The 19,763-nt window shown below is 36.3% G+C and overlaps 1 protein-coding gene and 1 long non-coding RNA gene across 3 annotated transcripts in view; both read left to right on the forward strand.

The window, feature by feature from the left end:
- si:ch211-1i11.3 overlaps positions 1 to 11,957 on the forward strand; it is a 50,965-nt gene extending 39,008 nt beyond the window's left edge. Inside the window, exons 21-28 of one of the 2 annotated variants that reach the window (XM_009292511.5) lie at positions 1,314 to 1,482; positions 1,600 to 1,782; positions 2,679 to 2,784; positions 2,875 to 3,115; positions 5,744 to 5,862; positions 7,828 to 7,916; positions 8,079 to 8,155; positions 11,175 to 11,957. In XM_009292511.5, the coding sequence (XP_009290786.1) occupies positions 1,314 to 1,482; positions 1,600 to 1,782; positions 2,679 to 2,784; positions 2,875 to 3,115; positions 5,744 to 5,862; positions 7,828 to 7,916; positions 8,079 to 8,155; positions 11,175 to 11,271 (1,081 nt within the window). In that variant the 3' untranslated portion in view covers positions 11,272 to 11,957. The remainder of the gene's footprint in view (positions 1 to 1,313; positions 1,483 to 1,599; positions 1,783 to 2,678; positions 2,785 to 2,874; positions 3,116 to 5,743; positions 5,863 to 7,827; positions 7,917 to 8,078; positions 8,156 to 11,174) is intronic. The other variant, XM_021466953.3, reaches the window with a different exon arrangement.
- Positions 11,958 to 13,866: 1,909 nt separating this feature from the next.
- LOC141378249 (uncharacterized) lies at positions 13,867 to 16,920 on the forward strand. The gene is made up of 2 exons (XR_012392282.1): positions 13,867 to 16,278; positions 16,440 to 16,920. It is a non-coding gene; the product is annotated as an uncharacterized lncRNA (long non-coding RNA).
- Positions 16,921 to 19,763: the final 2,843 nt, after the last annotated feature.

The raw sequence follows: 19,763 nt of genomic DNA on the forward strand, positions 1-19,763 counted from the left end.
TGAATCATTTACAGGAAAAAACAAAACTTATGAAAATACTCCAAAAAAGTGCCAAAAGTGTCAATGACATACAAATTAGCCATCTATCTGTAAGCTTTGAAACAGGAACTTCAATTTTAATAACAAAAAAATATTAAACCATGTAAAAAAAATAAAGTTTCAATTTAGTATTGTTGAAAACTCATCACATTCAACATTTAATCACTCACTCACTTAGATAGAGATGGGTTTAAAGGAAAATGATCATATATATATAATCTGGTAAAAGCTGGTATCTCTGGGTATTTACAATGTCCCCTGCAACAGAAAAAAAAAACCCTCCCATTTGGGACTGAGGTTTCTGGGACAAGAGAGATATGACTTGGCCCAGGTTGACAGCAGTGGGTAACGTTGTGCATTGTCTTTCCCCCACTTGAGAGGACAAACCATGAGTAAGATAGAGGTCTCATGTTTGCATCAATCTGAACAGTGTGCTGACAACACCGCTATTCAGTATGCACGCGACAACACAGCTGATAAGAACTCGCGCACAGCTGATAAGAACTCACGCGACAACACCTCTATTCAGTACGCGCGCGGCGACAACACCCGCTTTAGAGTTTTCCAGCTCTTTTTCATCCCCGCTTTTAGCAGCACACTCCATTTCCGCATTACTGGATCTGTAGCGACAACAGACCGCAAGGGATGATGGTCAAGCATGGGCTGATGGGAATTGTAGTTTTCGCTACCTCCCGTTCGCTTCATTCGCCTGAGCAAATCTTCTCAGAGGACCTATAGTTTTACCGAGTCATGCGACTTCGGTAATATCGAAAAAAATTAATATTGCGGTATGACGGTATTTACAATACCGTTACATCCCTATTGTTAACTAAAACGCTGCTTTGATTGAGAACAGCAGCTTTATGAATAAATGTCAAAATTATTGGCACATATATAAATTTATATGAGAATTCTTTATTTTAAGGTTTTATAAATACACAGAACAGGAAAGAACAAACATTTACTCGTTCTGTAGACATACAAAGCACAGAAAACTATTTTTGAAGTGTATTCCTATTAATATTTTACATTTTTACCTAAAAATGCTCATTTTCACCATTAAGACAATAATTAACCCTTTGAAATGTTAATTATTTTTATTACAAACAAAATGGTGTGATTAGAATGCTCAGTGCGTCACACGATCAGCTGCTAAATTCAAATCAGCTTTTCCGCCATGGCTGGTGCTGTCATAAGTCACAGTTTATCAGTGTTTTCAAATCTAAAATCACTTGTTCGCTTACATTTTTTCTGTTTTTTTTTTCTGTCTATAGAGTGCCAGATGAGCCTCAAATAGACATGACCACAAGTCCATCAGGTTCTGGAGAGAATCTAGGCCTGTTCATGCTCAGAAAAGACAGTGAGCGGAGGGATACGCTACACAGGATCCTTACAGAGGACATCAGCCATGTAGTTCAAAACATTCAGGAAACAATGCCGCAGGTAGATTCGCATTCTCCCCTGTCATGAGAGATTTTATCATCAGAGATGTCTGATGTTGAAGGTTGTCACAACTACTCTGAATTGAGGCGTATAAAGGATTGTTTTCTCTCCTCGCAGGCGGAGGAGCCGTGCATCACCTCAGATCACATCAGCGAGCTGATCGGCTGCCTGCGAGAAAACATCCGCTCTCCAGACAAAAGACTCCTGACCAACAGCCTGCTGACTTTACGCTCCAGCCTTTTAAACTCCTCTGTGCCTCTCAGCAGCCTGCAGGCGGTGCTCTTCAGCTTCCAGGATGCCGTATGTTTTTTGTCTTTACCTTAGTCTGTTATAAACTCAAGACAAAAGGTCTAGACTCCTTTTGTGGCTTTTATTTACCAAGGACCACCTAAGAGGACATCTGATTGCATGTAAAGCAAAAAGAGAGTGTCTGAAAAAACCCCTGATATCCATTTGATGTGGATTGATGATGATATTAGGCAGAAACATAATGATATGTGATGCTAAAGGTTGATTATGCTAACAGTTGTCATAACAAATGCACAATATGCTTATAAAAAACAGAGTAGACCTGAAAGTCTTTAGACCAAACTTTTCTGTCTATCATGTCTGTTTTGCAATATGAAGATTTTCCAAATGTTTTATTTTTTTTTAAATGATGTTGCTTTACTGAGGCGTGTAAAGGGATAGTTCACCCAAAAATGAAACTTTATTTACTATTAACTCAGACTTAAGTGCCTGTAACCATTGACATCCATTGTCAGTAAAAACAAATACTATGGAAGTCATAAGTCAGAAATATAATTTTTGTGTGAACTAAAATTTATAGTTGAAGTCAGAATTATTAGCCCCCCTGTTTATTTTTTTTCCCAATTTCTGTTTAACAGAGAGCAGATTTTTTCCAACACATTTGTAAACATAATAGTTTTATTAACTCATTTCTAATAACTAATTTATTTAATAACATCTAATAATTTTGTCCTTAAAATGAGTTTTAAAAAATCAAAAATTGCTTTTATTCTAGCCGATATAACACGAATAAGAGTTTCTCCAGAAGAAAAAAATATTATCAGACATACTGTGAAAATTCCCTTGCTCTGTTAAACATCATTTGGGAAATATTTAAAAAAGAAAAAAAATCAAAGGGGGGCTAATAATTCTGACTTCAACCGTATATGTGTCTATTGTGTTTATAGGTCAAGAAGGTTCTGAGGAAACAGCAGATTAAACCTCACTGGATGTTTGCTTTGGACAACTTGCTGAGGCAGGCTGTACAAGATGCAATCACAGTTCTGCTCCCAGGTATTGTGTGAAAAAATACTTATTCTTTAGTGATTCAATAAAAGAATTTAAAGCTACTGTTGTATTTTGCATACTATCATTGTAATCTAGAGCTCAAGCTTCAGCTGCAGTCTTCATTTGAAAACGAGGAGGGTTCACCAGAAACCGAGCATCCCACAGAGGCTGATTCTGAATCAATCGTCACGCCCCTCGCCAAGGACAAAGAAACATTGGTTATCACTAAAGATCCTGAAGAAGGTCATTCCACATGCAACAGTTTACCCACTGCCCTCATCTCCAGTTACAGTTCACTCGCAAAGGAGCTGTCAGAACTTCGCTTGGAGTCCAGGAGGTATCAGTACTTGTGTTGAAAAAAAAATCACATTCAGTGGGTACATAAAGTGTTCATTTTTTACTCTTTGTTATATTGCAGCCATTTGCTGAAATCATTTACATTTTCTAATTAATGTACACACAGTCCCCTATTTTGACAGAAAACACACAAAATTGTTGACATTTTTGCAGATTTATTAAATAAGAAAAACTGAAATATCACATGGTTCTAAGTATTCAAACCTTTCCGATTGGTATTTAGAAGCACCCTTTTGATCTAATATAGCGTTTTTGGGAAAGATGCAACAATTTTTTCACACCTGGATTTGGGAATGCTCTGCCATTCCTCCTTGCAGATCTTCTCCAGTTATGTCAGGTTAGACGGTAAACGTTGGTGGACAGCCATTTTTAGTTCTCTCCCGAGATGCTCAATTGGTTTTAAGTCAGGGCTCTGGCTGGGCCATTCAAGTTGTGAAATTTGAATTATTTTAGCATATGGCTGCAATAAGTGTGAAACATTTAAGGGGGTCTGAATACTTTCGGTACCCACTATTTATGAGTCAGAGACAAAAATTTTCCAGTATCAAAACAGAGATGCAATGCAGCTATGATTGCCCCCCGCCCCCTTTTTTGTAGTTTTTTTTTTTTTTACAATAATGTACCTAAGACACCACTAAAAAGTTGTTTTGGTGTTCAAAAAATCTTGTTCGTCATATTTAGAACAAAAACCATTTGATGACATATTAAAAGACATTATTTAGGGATTAAATTGCAGCCCCAAAATACAAATTAATTGCCATTATAATTCTTTTTACTTTGCTACTATTCTTCCCACTTCTAGGTTTGCCTATTTGTCAGCAATGCATTCTAAATTAAACAAAATGTAATAAAATATAAAATCGTGTTTAATAAAAAACACAGTTTTGAATTAATATGTGGTTTAATTTTGACATAAATATACTTATGTTGTTCTAAATGTTGTAAAAGTGGAACCTCATTTCACTCATGACAATTTATTCTAATGAATGCTTTTAGACATTAGACTGTTCACTTGCAGTAGTATGCTGTCTGTAAATATTTAAAATAACTTTTTTTTGTTTTACTCAATGTAGACCAAAACATTGGACATTTGGTCTTTGACCCATATATAAGTAATAAAATCACAATTATAGACCAGCATGCAGCAAACTACCGCAGTAATCATCAGTGGTCTCATTTATAAAACTTTGCATAGAAACCTTCGTATAAGCGAACCTTCGTCAGAATTATTTATTTTATTTATTAATGCTTATGGCTCATATTATGGTTTGGTAGTTTAATAAATCAATATTTAAGTTAAATATGTTTGTTTTTAGTTTTGTTTGCTTTTATAGATCTCAAACTTTGCGTGGGAAGTGACGTACACACATTTCCACACGTTTTGTGCGTAAGCCATTTATTTATTTTATTGTGAAACTTTTTTTTAATTTGAAAATAGCAATTACAGAAAAACAGACATCAAAAAACAGAAGTTCCCAAGATAATAGAACATTCAAATAACAGAAGTAAAAACATAAGCCAGATTCATTAAAAATTTGTACATTTATTTATTTTTTTATTCCAAGAAACTGTATAACAATATAAAGAATAAAGGGGGCAGCACGGTGCGAAGTGGATAGCACAATCGCCTCACAGCAAGAAGGTTGCTGGTTCAAGCCCCGGCTTGGTCAGTTGGCATTTCTGTGTGGAGTTTGCATGTTCTTTCATGTGTTGGCGTGGGTTTCCTCCAGGTGCTTCGGTGGCACCTGAAAGACATGCGCTATAGGTGAATTGAATAAACTAAATTGGCCGTAGCGAATGTGTGTTAATGTAAAAGTGTACAGCTGAAAAAGCATCCACTGCGTAAAACATATGCTAGATAAGTTGGCGGTTCATTCCGCTGTGGTGACCCCTGATTAATAAAGGGACTAAGTCGAAAAGAAATTAAATGAATATAAAGAATACCGTAAAGGAATACAATCCTTTTACACAATATTCACATTGGATAAACATAAAAGAAGAGAAGAAGAAAATATAAATAAACAAATAAATAAATAATACAATAAAAAAAGAATCATGTTGCATGATATCATATTTTTTATCATATTTAAGAAGCACATTTCTTAAAAATTAATTTAAGTAATGGGTCTCAAACTGGATTCCTGGAGGGCCGCAGCTCTGCACAGTTTCGCTCCAACTCTTATCTAACACAGCTGATCCAAATGATCGAGGTGTTAAAGACTAATAGAGACTATTAAGCAGGTGTGAGTTGGAGGTGGTTGGAGCTAAACTTCGCAGAGCTGCGGCCCTCCAGGAGTTGAGTTTGAAACCATTGATCTAAGTGAATTCATTGAATGTTCTATTTCACATAAGAAGTCTGTTAGAGTTGGTATCTTTTTAAGAAACATCTGTTTGTGAAAATAAAATTTCACCAGCAAGTATAAGAAACTTCACAGTAGCTTCCATAAGCCACATTTATAAGTGAGACCTCAGAGTTTTGATGATGTCATCAAAAGAAAATGACTTTCATATTCCCAACTAACCACAAGAGGGCAGTGAATGGAAGCTGTTCAGTAATGAATAAATTACACAAATGTCATGCTGTTGTGAACTGCTCATATTATTTCAGATTGCTGATGCAGCTTAATGAAAAGGAGAAAGAATTCCAACAACTCCTGAAGACCTCACTTCAGTCCAAACAAAGACACATCAATGCCCTGGAGCACAAGGCTGCATCTGCTGCTACAGGTGGCTCACGTTAATTTATTTGTATCACTTTCATTTCAGAAATGAGCACTGTATTCACCAATGAACAGTTGTTGTTTTTTTAATGAACTGTTTCCTCCATTTGAGCAAAAGTTCTTGCCTGAGGCAGTCAAAAGGTGTGGCCGTAGAGCGATCTGTGTCACATTCATTCACAATTGCTCCACTTGCTGCTGCTTGCCTTCAGTTCTGGGTGGAGTGTTTTATACTGAACACTCCCTGTACTAGCTTATAACATTTACATTATGTAGACAAACCCAAGTTTGTGGCTTATCCCGAGGGCTTGCGTTTTTTAACTGCATGTGCTTATATGCATATAATCATCATTGGTTTCTGGCACTCGTTGACTTCCATAATCATTTTTGTTCTACTTTGGAAGTTGATCGGTGCCAGCAAGCAGCATTTTTCAAAATGTCTTCTTTTGTCTTATAAACTTAGAAACAGTTTAAACTCCATGATGGAGAATACATGGCAGTTATCATTTTTGGGTCATAAAAGTAATAGATACTGTAGTAAGAGATGTAAAAGTACTTACTGATGAATGTGTATTTTTTTAGGAAACTTGAATTACCAAAACTTTTAAAACTAATAATTCAAGTGAAAATGTGTGAAACCACACTGAACCCAATTCAGACCATTTTGTAAAATCAGTGAATCATTTACCGGACACTCACTCTGGACAGATCATTTGAATCAGTGAATAGTTTACTGGAGACAAACTCTAAACTAGGGATGGGTCGATAGATGATGCCAACATCCATCGGCGATGGACGCGATCCTGCTCCCATGGCAGCAGCAACCCGCTCGCGAAAATTACACACTTGGGCCCTGTTTACACTAATACGTCTTAGTTTTAAAATGTCATCCATGTCCACACTGGCGTTTCACCTAGCATTTCTAAAAAGATTCCCGTCCAAACTATACCGCTGAAAACCGGTATAATAGCATCAGTACAGTGCTTCAATCTTTCGCTTTCACACTTGTACTATCTTTATTCATTTATGATTTGATTATGGATAAATCGAAGACCATGCAGGTCAGGTAGTTGAAGCGGTAGACTACAAATAATGAATTTGTTATTATTTTTTTATTCATAAATAATTAATTCACCTTCTCCTATAGTGCATGACCTTCGCAATGACGATGCAATCGTCCATCACAATGTTTCACATTAGACATCGTACGATGCCAAATTGGTCGACATCGCCCAACCCTACTTTGAATGGATCATTTGACTCGGGGGATCATTTACTGCAGACTCACTCTGAACAGATCATTTAAATCAGTGGATTGTTTACTAGAGACTCACTCTGAACGGATCATATGAATCAGTGGATTGTTTATTGGAGACTCACTCTAAACAGATCATTTGAATCAGTGATGAATCAGGGATGAGCCCTTCCAAATGGAACCCATCACCACTTTTAATGAGTCATTTGAATCGTTGAATCATTTTCTATTGACTTACTCTGAACAGATCATTTGAATCAGTGAACTGTTTACTGGAGACTCACTCTGAACAGATCATTTGAATCAGTCATGAATCAGGCATGAGCCCTTCCGAATGGAACCAAGCATCACTCTGAATAAATCATTTGAATCGGTGAATCATTTACTCTAGACTAACTCTGAACAGATCATTTAAACCAGTCAGTTGTTGACTCATGAAAAGATGTCAGTGTAATTCACTAATTAATTGTTGAGTGCAATTTTTGAAGCGACTTGAAGTGAAGTAATGCTTAAAATATGTGCTTGCGTATAATAGTAAAGGGAAAATACTCTCCAGAACTGTTCATAGTCACTAAAATCCCCTTTTTCTTCCTCTGTCATGTGATTGGCTGATTGTATATTTGCATTAACTAGTAGTTAAACAGCTGTACCTAATAAAGTGGCCATATGTAAGTGTAGCAAGTCTGTAATGTTTTTTTTTCTTTTTCTTTTTTTCTACAGATAACAAACAAACATCCCATAATGCTCAAAACTCAGCTATGGTGCGCTGGTTAAGAGGTGTTCCCGTGGATGAGAAAACTATAGAACTAGTGAGTGGAAATATGAAAAATATGACTTTTAATCACAAGCTTTGATTGCCAATGTGTATTTATTGTTGTATCATTTAAAGTTGAAAGGCACGTTAAAATACTTAAATATAAAAGTTAATAGTATTTATATCTGTTTTTTCTTTTCTTTTTTTTTACTTTAAGCTTGTTTTTCATGAGTTCACTCTGGATAGTCTCCTCCATTTCGCCTGCAAAGATGATTTGCAGTACTGTGGCATCAAGTGAGTCTCGTTTACATCAGTAAAAAGAAGCCAATGTATTGGGCAAATATTTTAATAGTTCAAATTTAATATTTTATTTTAAGAATGCAAACATACTGTACATTCATTTTGATATGATTTTTATAGACGTCTCTTTGTTCACCTAGGCTGCAATTATTTAATTCTTAAACATTTATGTTGCAGAATCATTTTAAAAGTTAAAGGCAACTTAAAAGCAATTCAAAAAATGTAATAAATATATCTGTAAGACTTTATTTTGTCCCAATTCATGGTATTTACAAACCATTAACACTACTAGCTTAACACGCTTATTTCACGCCATTTTAGAAAACAAAAGTGAGGCTGCGGTGAGAAGAAACCTGGAAGTATAGAATCAGCACTGTAAACATTGCAACAACATGCTGTGGACTACAAACCTCCAGCTGTTGCTGTGATTTTAAAGTGCAGATGTGGTGTAAACATAACTTTATTATCATTCAGTTAAGTTTAATCAATTAAAAGCATTTTAGGCATCAAATAAAATCACAATCTCTTTAAGAGTCCTCCTAGGCTTCAGTTCATGGCACCAGGTAAACACCAAGCTTCCCTGCTTCAGCCTATGTGACCCGGTGAGCGATAAAACGATGCAGTCCAGTGTAGCACACCCTCGTATTGTCTGTATTAGTGTTGTCCCAGTACTGAACTTTTAAAAGTGTCCATTTCCTGCTAACATTTAAGCTCCATAGCGCAGAGCGTGTTTTTAAACAGCGCTGATTTGCCATTGTGTTCACCAGTGCTCAACAGAAATGACTGTGATTGGCCATGAATGTCATCAGTTCACTGCACTTTACCGAGTGCAAAGACAGATAAACGGACACTGGAGCGTTTTAAGGCTGCGAAGATCAGTCGAGTTATCAGCGGATGAGCACTAGTGAATACTATGGCAAATCAGTGGTGTTTAAGAACATGCTCAACATCGCTTAAGGCCCGTTTCCACTGAGTGGTACGGTACGGTTCAGTTCGGTAGGCTTTTGTTTCCTATAAAAGCAAACCGTTACACAATTTTTTGGGCACTCTTTGTAAAGGGTACCTAGCATAGCAAAAGGGTACCAAAAGACAGAGCTAGACGTGCAGCTAAACGCTATTGGTTTACAGAGAAGCGTCACTCTCGCAAACACAAGCAGGATAATGAAAACAAAGAACCCACTATTTTTAAATACACAGCCAAGACATTACATCGTTATACTATATTTATATAATAACAAGCCATGGTTGACTTGAGCTGACGCAAACCTTGTCGTTGTCTTGATGAACAGCCACAAAGCAAAGAAGAACAAAATCTGCCATGACCCGTTTTTATTTTACGAGGCTGCCTAAAAGTGCGAGCGGTTTCATTTTCTCCAGGGAGCTCGCCGCACGTCTATATTTAAAATAATGAACTTCTTGAGCTGATGATAAAACGTGCGCATGATTATTGAAGTGCTTCTGACATCTGATCCTCTTAGACACAGACAAACTCGAGAGTGAAGCGCCATAAAACAAAGGAGAATCTCGAAAAAACAAAGGAGTGAATGATTCTTTCAGCAATCTAAAACAAACAAACTGCCATGTATAACTATTATCATCGTCTTTTGGACTATTATGAACTCGGAATAACAGAATTACTCTCTAACAGAGGTTACAAGTGCTGGTGAAGATTAAAGATACAGATGAGAGGTTTGCACTGACAGTGGGCTATATGTTGCGTGCTGTTTTTGAACCCAAATAAGAACTAAATGTATGCTGCGTGTAGTTTGTCTGTAATTGGTAACATCTCAGAGACTGAAACGGTCTGTTTGTGTTCATAAATGTTGCATTTATTTATTTATTTTACTAATTGTAGATGTTACAGAAGGCTATTGCGCATTGACATTGATCTGCAGTTTTAATCAAATCCTGTTCATAGAAAAGTTAGTAATGAACATTTATACACAAGTATTTATGTGTATAAAGCGTCTGTTTTGTGAGAAGTGCTTCCCATATGACATGTGAACAACCCGTACAGCTTTACTGTAGACATTGACTCCAGTGAGAATGACGTCGACTGAAACTTTCTGTTGTACACCCCGCCCACCAAAAGGGTACCCTTTAGGCAGTGTAAATGCAAGCCTGATAAAGGCGACCCATACCGTACCACTCAGTGGAACTGGGCCATTAAATGTTAGCTGGAAATTGCCTTTTTGTTATTTGAGTACTGAATTTCAGTATCGTAACAAGTGTAATATAGCGTAAGAATCAGTTCATTAACTTGAGTTTGATAAATGGCATCCAAACGTGTGTTTGGGAAAGAAAGCATTAGCTAACTAGTGCCATTTACCTTAACTTAGCTGTAAATGAGGTCAGATATCCCTATTTTTTTCACTATCCATGCAGAATGGACCTTCGGATCATTTGGAAGGTGGTGAAATGATTAATTTGTGTCACTTTCTCTTCGTTGATAAGATATACAGCCAGGTACCCAACCTTCCTGTGTGACTCCAGGTGATACTTCCAGGTTTTCTCCCACTGCAGCTTCGCTTTCACTTTTAAAATGGCAGCCACGTGAAATCAGTCTATAAACTATTAATTAGCTGCTTATTAATAGATAGTAAGGTAGAAGTTGAGTTTAGTTTCTTTTGGGTAGGATTAGAGATGTAGATCATACTTTGTAACTAACGAACAGTTAACATCTTAAAAATAGACAGGTAATAAGCCTTTAATAGCATGAATTGTGACCTAAAGTATTACCAATGTATCTAAAGCATGCTTCCTGGGGGGGAAAAAACTATTTCTTTATGAAATTTAAAAACTGTTGGGTCAAATATGAACAAACTCAACCATTAGGTTAAAAAGATCATGCAAATTAAATTGAAAAAAAAACAACAACAACAACAACAAAAAAACAATGTTGGGGTTGTCTATATTTGACCAATGTAGAGTTATAACAAGCGACTATTTAAAGTGTACTTATCCAGACTACAATAATGTGAAGTAAATGTTTGGTGCTGTTTTTGTTCCTCAGAGGTGGGATGATGTGTCGTCTGTGGGCCGCCATCTCCAAACAGAGAAAGTCTCATCTCAGTCCAGTCAAAGAGGACAGTGAAGATACCTTTTTCTAACACACTGTCCAGTGTTGAGATTCTATGAGCTCAGTGAGTTTGCAGTATTTAGACTATGTGCCTTTTTTTGGCACTTTTATTAGCTGACACTAAGATCAAAACATGTCCACTACTGTTCAAATACCTGGGGTTAGAGATTTTTATCCCTTGACTATATATATTTTTTTCAGCAGCCATTTTAAGGGTTGTTAGACCCTCCAGAAATCATTAGGTATTTAGAAAACATGTCTTTTTACTGATGCGGAAAACATTTCTGATGCTTCAGAGGATTCTGGGATTGAAATTTGATAAATGATTTTTAATGGAAATCTTTTAAATCAATATATAAATGAATAATCCTCATTACTTTTGTAGAATACAACCTCAGAATAGTTTAGAAATATTCACTCCCTCAGAAAAAACCTGTTAGAAAGAGAATCAATTCTTTTGTGTGAATTTTACAGACATTTATCTGTACTGTGTGCAATACTTTTGCTTACACAATCTAAAAATATTGTAAAATATGTGCAGGACATTGAGTTGTATAAACTGTTTAAAGGTACAAAAAATCTTATTTTGTATTTATGAATTGTGCACTAATAATTTAGCGACCTTAAAAAAACTACTAAAAAAGTAAAACTGACTACATTTTAGTAATTTATTTTTTAACTTATGTTTTTAATTATTAAAAAGAAAAAACTAAACTGTAACTGCTCAACATTTCTTTCTTCTTTATTTTAAATGTGTTGTAATAAATCCATTTTTAAGCATGCGCATTATCCCTATTACACATGATCCCTCAGTTTAGGGGAATAATATCCAGCTGCAGCCCCCAGACCCACACACGTTCAGGCACACATAATCCAGCACGCACAATCTAGGCAAACCATATATGGTTACGATGGATGTTAGTGTTATTAATGTCTTCTTGGACATTGTCATCAATATATTTATATATTGTTAATGTACACAATAAACAATAGTGTATACTATTACACAATTATGGCGATCGTAACGGGCGAATGGGGAACATTGTTTCGGATCACCATTTAATATATTAGACTGAACGGTTTTCCATGATTCATCATAGATGATCAGTCATTATTGACCTGACAGAGTGATTATAGCAGATACTCGTTTTCTGGCCTTGCTGAAACATTTTTCAGAGATACTGTATATACACGATCTAAACTGGACAGGTTTAATTTGTATAATGGTTTCATTATAATGAAGGAAATAAAAGCAAGTTAATATAAAAAGGCTATAAAACATCTTTATATGTATACAAATCTATTTACATTTAATAAATGTATAACACTATATTAATATAGCATTTATTTGCTTAATTTTATGATAACTTTTTATGAATGTTTCCAGCGTTAAATTATATAGTAATTTATAATAAGTAATATATTGTTATTTAGTGTTTCTAAGCAAGCAAAACACAGAAATGTGCACACATCTAGAAAACCTCGAAGGCATTTGCTCGATCAGCAATAAACATTTGTAGCAAAAGATCCAAAGAAAATCAGCACACGGTCACTTTAGCTCTCAAAAGACTGTAATATCACTCACACAACGTTTCGACCCACCTAATGAAGACCATGTCGGTTGAAACATGTTTTGAGAGCTAAAGTGACAGTGTGCCGATTTTCTTTTGATCCTTTGCTACATAAAGTGTTTTGAAACCATACAGTACTGGTAATTTGTGGTAATTATAGTTCCAACCAACATTATTAACTGTTAATCATTAATTTAAAAAAATTTAGTAAAAGTTTAGTACATGAAAAAGTAGTTTATCAGTTTATAACTATATACATTTTGAATTATTCACTATAGTAATTTTTAATTCATTATTGTTTGTTTTTTATATTTTACTACAAAACAATTTTAACTAAGTATGACAACATTAAGATCCTGAATAATTTATTAATTTTAATTCTACAATTCTATAGTATCTATCTATTAAGTTTTCTTTGTGTATGTGGACACGTAAATAAAGTGTTTAACCAATTTATTTTATTTTATTTTTTTACATAATTTGACTTCCAAAACTGCGAAGATGTTAAAATGATTGTTACGATATAATAATGACATAATCACTGAAATGGGAAACCCTAAATTGCTCAGGTAGCGAATAGCAATCGTAGCACAGGCCGTCTCGATCGTCATATTTGTGAAATTCAGAAAATGCTTCTAAAAAGTTAGTTGTCGTTCAACAAGAAAACAAGAAAAAATAGAAGATTGATCCGTCGACTAGGAGTGTGTGAATGAGTGCGTTGCATATCTTGCAATGTGATTATTGCAGAAACACACATTGTGATATTGATAATAGTAATAATAATAATAATAATAATAATAATAATAATAATAATAATAATAATAATAAGTCCTTACATTTATATAGCGCTTTTCTGGACACTCAGAATGATTGAAAATCTCCTCATCCACCAGCATTGGATGCTCAAACTATATATTGTGCAGCCCTACTTCAGTTCATTTGAGATCATAAAAATTCATTTCATTAACTCATTTGAGTCACATGAAAAAGTTTTTTTTATATAGTTTTAGATGTACTGTATGTCACACTGTATTGTCCATTACTGTATTCTTAAAGCAATGAGCCTGTCATACAAGAAAACAGTGTGCATACCCAAGTGTGCGGTGAAGCACTGACAGCACCTGCTGAACATCTGAGTCAGCTTATTAGCAATTCACTTTGTTCTTGATGAATTTTTAATCAAGCCAGGTTTTTGAAAGTCTCTCTAGGTTTTTCAAAACACGGCAAGTTTGCTTACATGCACCTAGATGAATCTGCAAAATTCCTATTAATTTAATTTCTTAAAATATATTGGGCTCTATTTTGACGGCCCAGGCGCAAAGTCCAGAGTGCAGGGCGCAAAAGCATTAAGGGCGTGCCCGAATCCACTTTTGCTATTTTAAGGATGAAAAAATCCACTTTGCACCGTGGAGCATGGTCTAACAGGGTTGAGCTTATTAGTCTCATCTCACATTCCCTTTAAGAGTCAGTTGCGTCGTGCCATAGCGCAATTACTATTTACATGGCGGACTTTGTGGAAAAACTGAACCCTTCACTAGCAAGAAAACAGTTAAACAGAACCTCTACAGTGATAAGATGAGCCTTTTCATTCTTTACTTTTACTTTCCCTTTCGCTCTCGTGGATAGGAAAACATGTTGTACGCACAGACATCTATTAGCCTACACATAATCAATTTTGTTTATTACGCGCAAAGATTTGTTTCAAAACTATTTTTAAATTCAGTTCTAATTTCCAGCAAACGAATAAATTAACAATAATAACGAAATGTGTTCAAAAACTGAGTTATAGCTAGAAACACATGCTGTGCCCCATATGGTCTAAAACCTGACAGGTGGGCAAATCTACGCTTGTTTTTAATAAAACAAATATAAATATGCATATAATAATACTGCTAATAATGATAACATTATACAAAAGCAAATTGTTATGAATAAACTGAAAAAGCCTCCCCGAGATGAACAAGGCATGGAGGTGGTGGTTTTTATATTTATGTAGGCTAGAAAATAATAATTTTTGTAATGTTTTAATTATTTTTCATCTGTAAAGATAGTTGTGTACTGCTGTACATCCTGTGTGTAATAAGCAAGGTTTAAGTGAGGCGCACAACTAACGTGCTTTGCGCTGGACTTTAGATCAGCTTTGATCTGGTCTACACATTCCTCAGAGATGTGGCTCAACCCTTACTGACAATGCAAAGTGTGTGTGTGTGTGTGTACTTGTATTGGTGGTTTATGAAGACACAAATTTGTATAGGGACAAAAGTATGAACTATGTATTACAATATTGCAGTGGTTTATGAGGACATGCCATCTGTCCTTGTAATTCAAAACTGTTGAAAATCTTACTCCACAATACTTTAAGGTGCATTTTCTCCTTCAGTATTTTCCACTGGTTTCCTGTGAGGGTTGAGTTTGGGGGTTAGGATAGAATAAGGTGATATAATACGTTTTTAGAGTATAAAATACATTACATCTATGGAGAGTCCTCATAAACCAACAAAACCCCTGTGTGTGAGAGAACGAGAGTAGGGCGGTTCTCAGTCCTGTCTGGAAGAAGTGATGCCATGCACTGAAGCTGACTAACAATTCCAGCAGTGCTTCCTTATGTCTCTGTTGATGTCGCCATAGTAACAGCCATCATTACATCATCCTCTGACCCCTGGCTTCAAGTTGAGGATCAGTTTACCTCAGGGAAATTTTCTCTTTTTCCCTGACGTTTATGTGTGTATGTGATCAACTTTTTTTTATTGCTGTCAAGTGAACGTGAAGGACTTAATCACCCACTTCATCATAAAGGATATGAGCTAATCTGAGCTGAGGTTTGGCTTCACTAATCATTCAACAAGTTATAGTCTTAAAATCTCTGTGATAATTCATGGATTATTGCAGTATTTACACCCAGTCGTCCTTTTGTTTGTTAGCAACTTGCTATTACAGGGTAATTTGTCTTCACAACTACCTTAATTCTTTGTGGCATAGATTTAATGAAATGTTGGAAACATTCTTAACAGATTTTAGTCTCTATTGTCAAAATAGCATCACGCAATTACTACAGATTTATCTGCTGCCCATCTATGATCTGAATCTTCTGCGCCGGGATATCGCAGTGATGCTCTATTAGATTCAGATATGACTTTAAACACCATGTTGCAACAAAGGCTCATTCTGAAAACATATACACTTCTGGAGAGCGCGAATTATGTAGCTAGAAGTACATATGTTTGCATTACGTCTTTAAAACGAACGCTATGGGACGGCATGACGCTGTTTTCTCATTTACCAGCTGACTGCTTACCTCCATATGGACGACTTTCCCGCTGTTACTAGTTTGTCCTGTTAGCCATGTACATTGGTGGACGTGAGTCACAGAGAGGAGTTGACCATGATGATGGGGTTCGAGTCCAGTGAGGAACGGTTCCAGAAAGCAGGTAAGACAAAAACAGAAGACAAAAAAATAAAATAAACAAGTAAATAACAGCGTAAGAATTAGGTAAAATCTGAAAACGTGGTAAAAATCAGCCGAGGATTTTTGTGTTTCTGGATTGCCTTTGAAAACTGTCGGTTGGGTTTAGGGAAGGGGGTGGGCAGGTCAATCAGTGCTTTTCAAAACACTACTGGTTGGGTTTAGGGAAGGAGGAGGGTTGGTCAGTCGGTCAGTTATTCAGTCAGTTGATAGCGGCCTCTAGTAGATTTACGTGAGAACAGCAGGTGCAAAAGCCACTACAATGGCATACACAGCGACCTCTGGTAGATTCACGAAGAAAAACAGTGCAAAACAAACAGCTTCTGGGATGTATTTGGCGCTCTCCAGATATGTATATAGCGGTACGTTTTCAGAATGAGCCTGGGTTGCCTTTTTTAGTATAGTGAACTCACTGACTTCTTTAAGAAACCAGTTTGAGAGCATCTTGCAATAAATAGCCATCACAAGATGAGGAAAAACTGTGGTTATAAATAGGCATGGTCAACAGCAATTCTCGGCTAGGAGGTGACTTAGTTGCTTAGTTGGTAGCAACTGTTCAAGCTGTGGCAAAAATAAATCAGTTAAATTCATCTTTATGTCTATAGTATGTTTTACAATGTAGGTTGTGCCAAAGCAGCTTCATATTGATGAAGAAAAGAGGAAAAAAAATCCATCACAATATTTTGGATAATTGAACATTTCAGCAAGTCAGGCAAACAGGAGAGTAGTGATAGAATATTGGTGTAGTTCTAGCTAAATTTAAATAAATTCAGTTCAGTTTAGTACAATTCCTGGAGGACCATCAGCACTGTATGTTTTGGATGTGTCCTTTGTCTGTCACACCCATTGCAATCTCTTCAACCATTACAGTCTTTCAATCTCTGCTAATGAGCTGATAATCTGAATCTGATATGTTTGTTTAAGGAGACTGGTGGTCCTCCAGGAATGTGGTTGAGAAACACGGGTTCAGTATACATAGACACAGTTTAAGTTCAGTTTAATTTAGTTCATTTTAATGCCTATAGTTCCTTTCACACAGTGATACAGGCAAATATCCGGAAAATTTCCAGAACAACTTTATCAGTAAATTTAAAAAAGCGCTGTTTACACAGGCGAGGACGTTACAGATGTTTTCAGAAAAAGACCGGTCACACATCCATTTCAAAATAGCAGGAAACTCTGACATCATTAACCAGAAATGACCTCTAAACAGCTGCGCTTGTAATTTAAACATTTGACTACATTACAAACTCTGTGGATAGATCAGTATTGTGAACAACTTTGATGAAAATATAGAGGAACACTTTCGCATGTCGAGATGTTCATAATATGTTTGCTGGCACTCACGGGCTGCTTCACGGGCACACGCGACACGTCAATCAACTAAAGGAAGCAGAGCTTTAAGGTAAACAAACAACGGCTTATAAGCATCTTATTGATAATTATTTACACAGTTGCCATTAAGAAGGAACATATAAACGTTATCTGACTAAATCTAGCAGCTAAATGTGTCTGGAAAATTATTCAAAGGCTTTTATTTTCATAAACCGCGCGGACATGAATGCATCTGAGTGTTCTGATTGGCTACATCTCACATCAGCACGTTCTAGACATGCATGCGCTCTTTCCATGCAGCGATCTTCCTTCTGCGTTCACACAGCGCAGAATTCTGGCAAATTACCAGTAATGTTACAACTTCTCTTTCCGAAAAATAGACAGAACAAATTTACCTGTATTTTCAAAAAGGGGCCTGTTCACATATACAGAACTTTCAAGAAAATTGCCGGTAATTTTCAGAAAAGGTTTGTCTGTGTGAAAGGGGCTAATGACTCTGTTGAAGGCTGATAAACTTAAGCTAGGCTGGTGAATCAAACGAAAATGGCAAGGAACCAAAACTTCATCAATTGAGGGAAAAAACCTTGGGAGAAACCAGACTCAGCTGGGGTGACCAGTTCTCCTTTGGCAAAACATCTTGGGCAGAGCTGCAGTTTTAGAGAATCTCCCATCACATCACAGGCAGCCTGAACCACAGGTACAAGGCAGGCTGGATCCGCGCCTCTGTGTTGTTTACAATAAATTCTGACCCTACCATCCAAATGTTGCAGCAGAATTCGACACTCATTTCACAGACAGATGCCAACCAACAATCCGCAGATTATAGTTCATCACTTCTTAAATGTTCCACGACTTGACAGAGTTGTAGGATAAAAGTTTGATTGGTTAAAATGTGCAACACCAACAGGGGTAACTCATACCATCTTTCCACCATACTGACATCACCTGTTCCATGGTTTGACACCAAAACGGTATCAGTTCCTAACAGGTTTTGGGCCCAAGTAGACAACCAGTATCACTTGCTATATTTATATGCAATCAAATAATGGACAGTTATCAGACTGTTGGCTCGATCAGACTGAAAATAATCCACGTAAACAACTTTATTAGTCCCATACTGAACTTGATCTGGCTGAAATTTTACTCAGCTTGTAAAAGGTGGTTTAATCGCTTTCTAATTTGATTGAGAAGACATGCAAGCACTTGTCAGATTGAAAACAAATATAGGGAATGGGTCATTATTCTCATTCCTCAGAAATGTGGTTTAACCCTTACTGGCAATGCAAGATGTGTGTACTGGTTTGGTGGTTTATGAAGACACAAATTTGTATAGTGTCAAAAGGTATGACCTAGGTATTACAATATTGCGTACCATCTTTTCACCATACTGACATCACGGGTTCCCTGGTTCGAGACCAAAATGATATCAGGACCAGTTTCAAACAGGTTTTAAGCCCAAGTAAAAAAACAGTATCACTTTCTATGTTTACATGCAATCAAATAATCGGTAGTTATCAGACTAATGGCTCGATCAAACTGAAAAGACTCCACGCAAACATCATGTCAATGCCAAATGGAACTTTTAATCTGCTTGTAAGAGATGGTTTAATCGTTTTCTAATTCAATCGAGGAGACATGTAAGCACTTGTCAGATTGAAAATGGATACTAGAAGGTTGTTTGGATGTGGAAAGACATATTCAGTGATTTCATTCAGACCTAATCTAACAGAACCAATTAAGTGTTTGTGAAATGGCATTATAGCATCAACTTATCCTGAATGCAGTTGGGCCAAAAAATCTCTATACATGTTGATTAGTATACTTCACTGGCAAGGCAAATGACTGGGAAGTTATTGGTTTGAGAGACGTTTCCTGACTTTGTAATGATTTTGAATGCAAGTTAAAAGATTTTTTTGTTTTTAAATTAAAGCATTAATTATCATATTACTTTTAATCATATTGCAGTAAACAAAGTCGGTCCAATGTCACACTTTGCCTTGATTGATGAAATGTCAATAGCTTTTTAATGACTTGGCTAAAAGAGCATAGCTTGCCCTTGAAATCTGGTTGTGGTCCAGGGCTCTGCATGGCTAGTGGAGCTTTGCAGCAGGTGGAGCAGATGTCACTGTGCTTTGGCCAGAGATTGTAAGTTTA

The sequence above is a fragment of the Danio rerio genome, chromosome 16 (genome assembly GCF_049306965.1).
Source record: "Danio rerio strain Tuebingen ecotype United States chromosome 16, GRCz12tu, whole genome shotgun sequence".
Classification (NCBI taxonomy): Eukaryota; Metazoa; Chordata; class Actinopteri; order Cypriniformes; family Danionidae; genus Danio; species Danio rerio.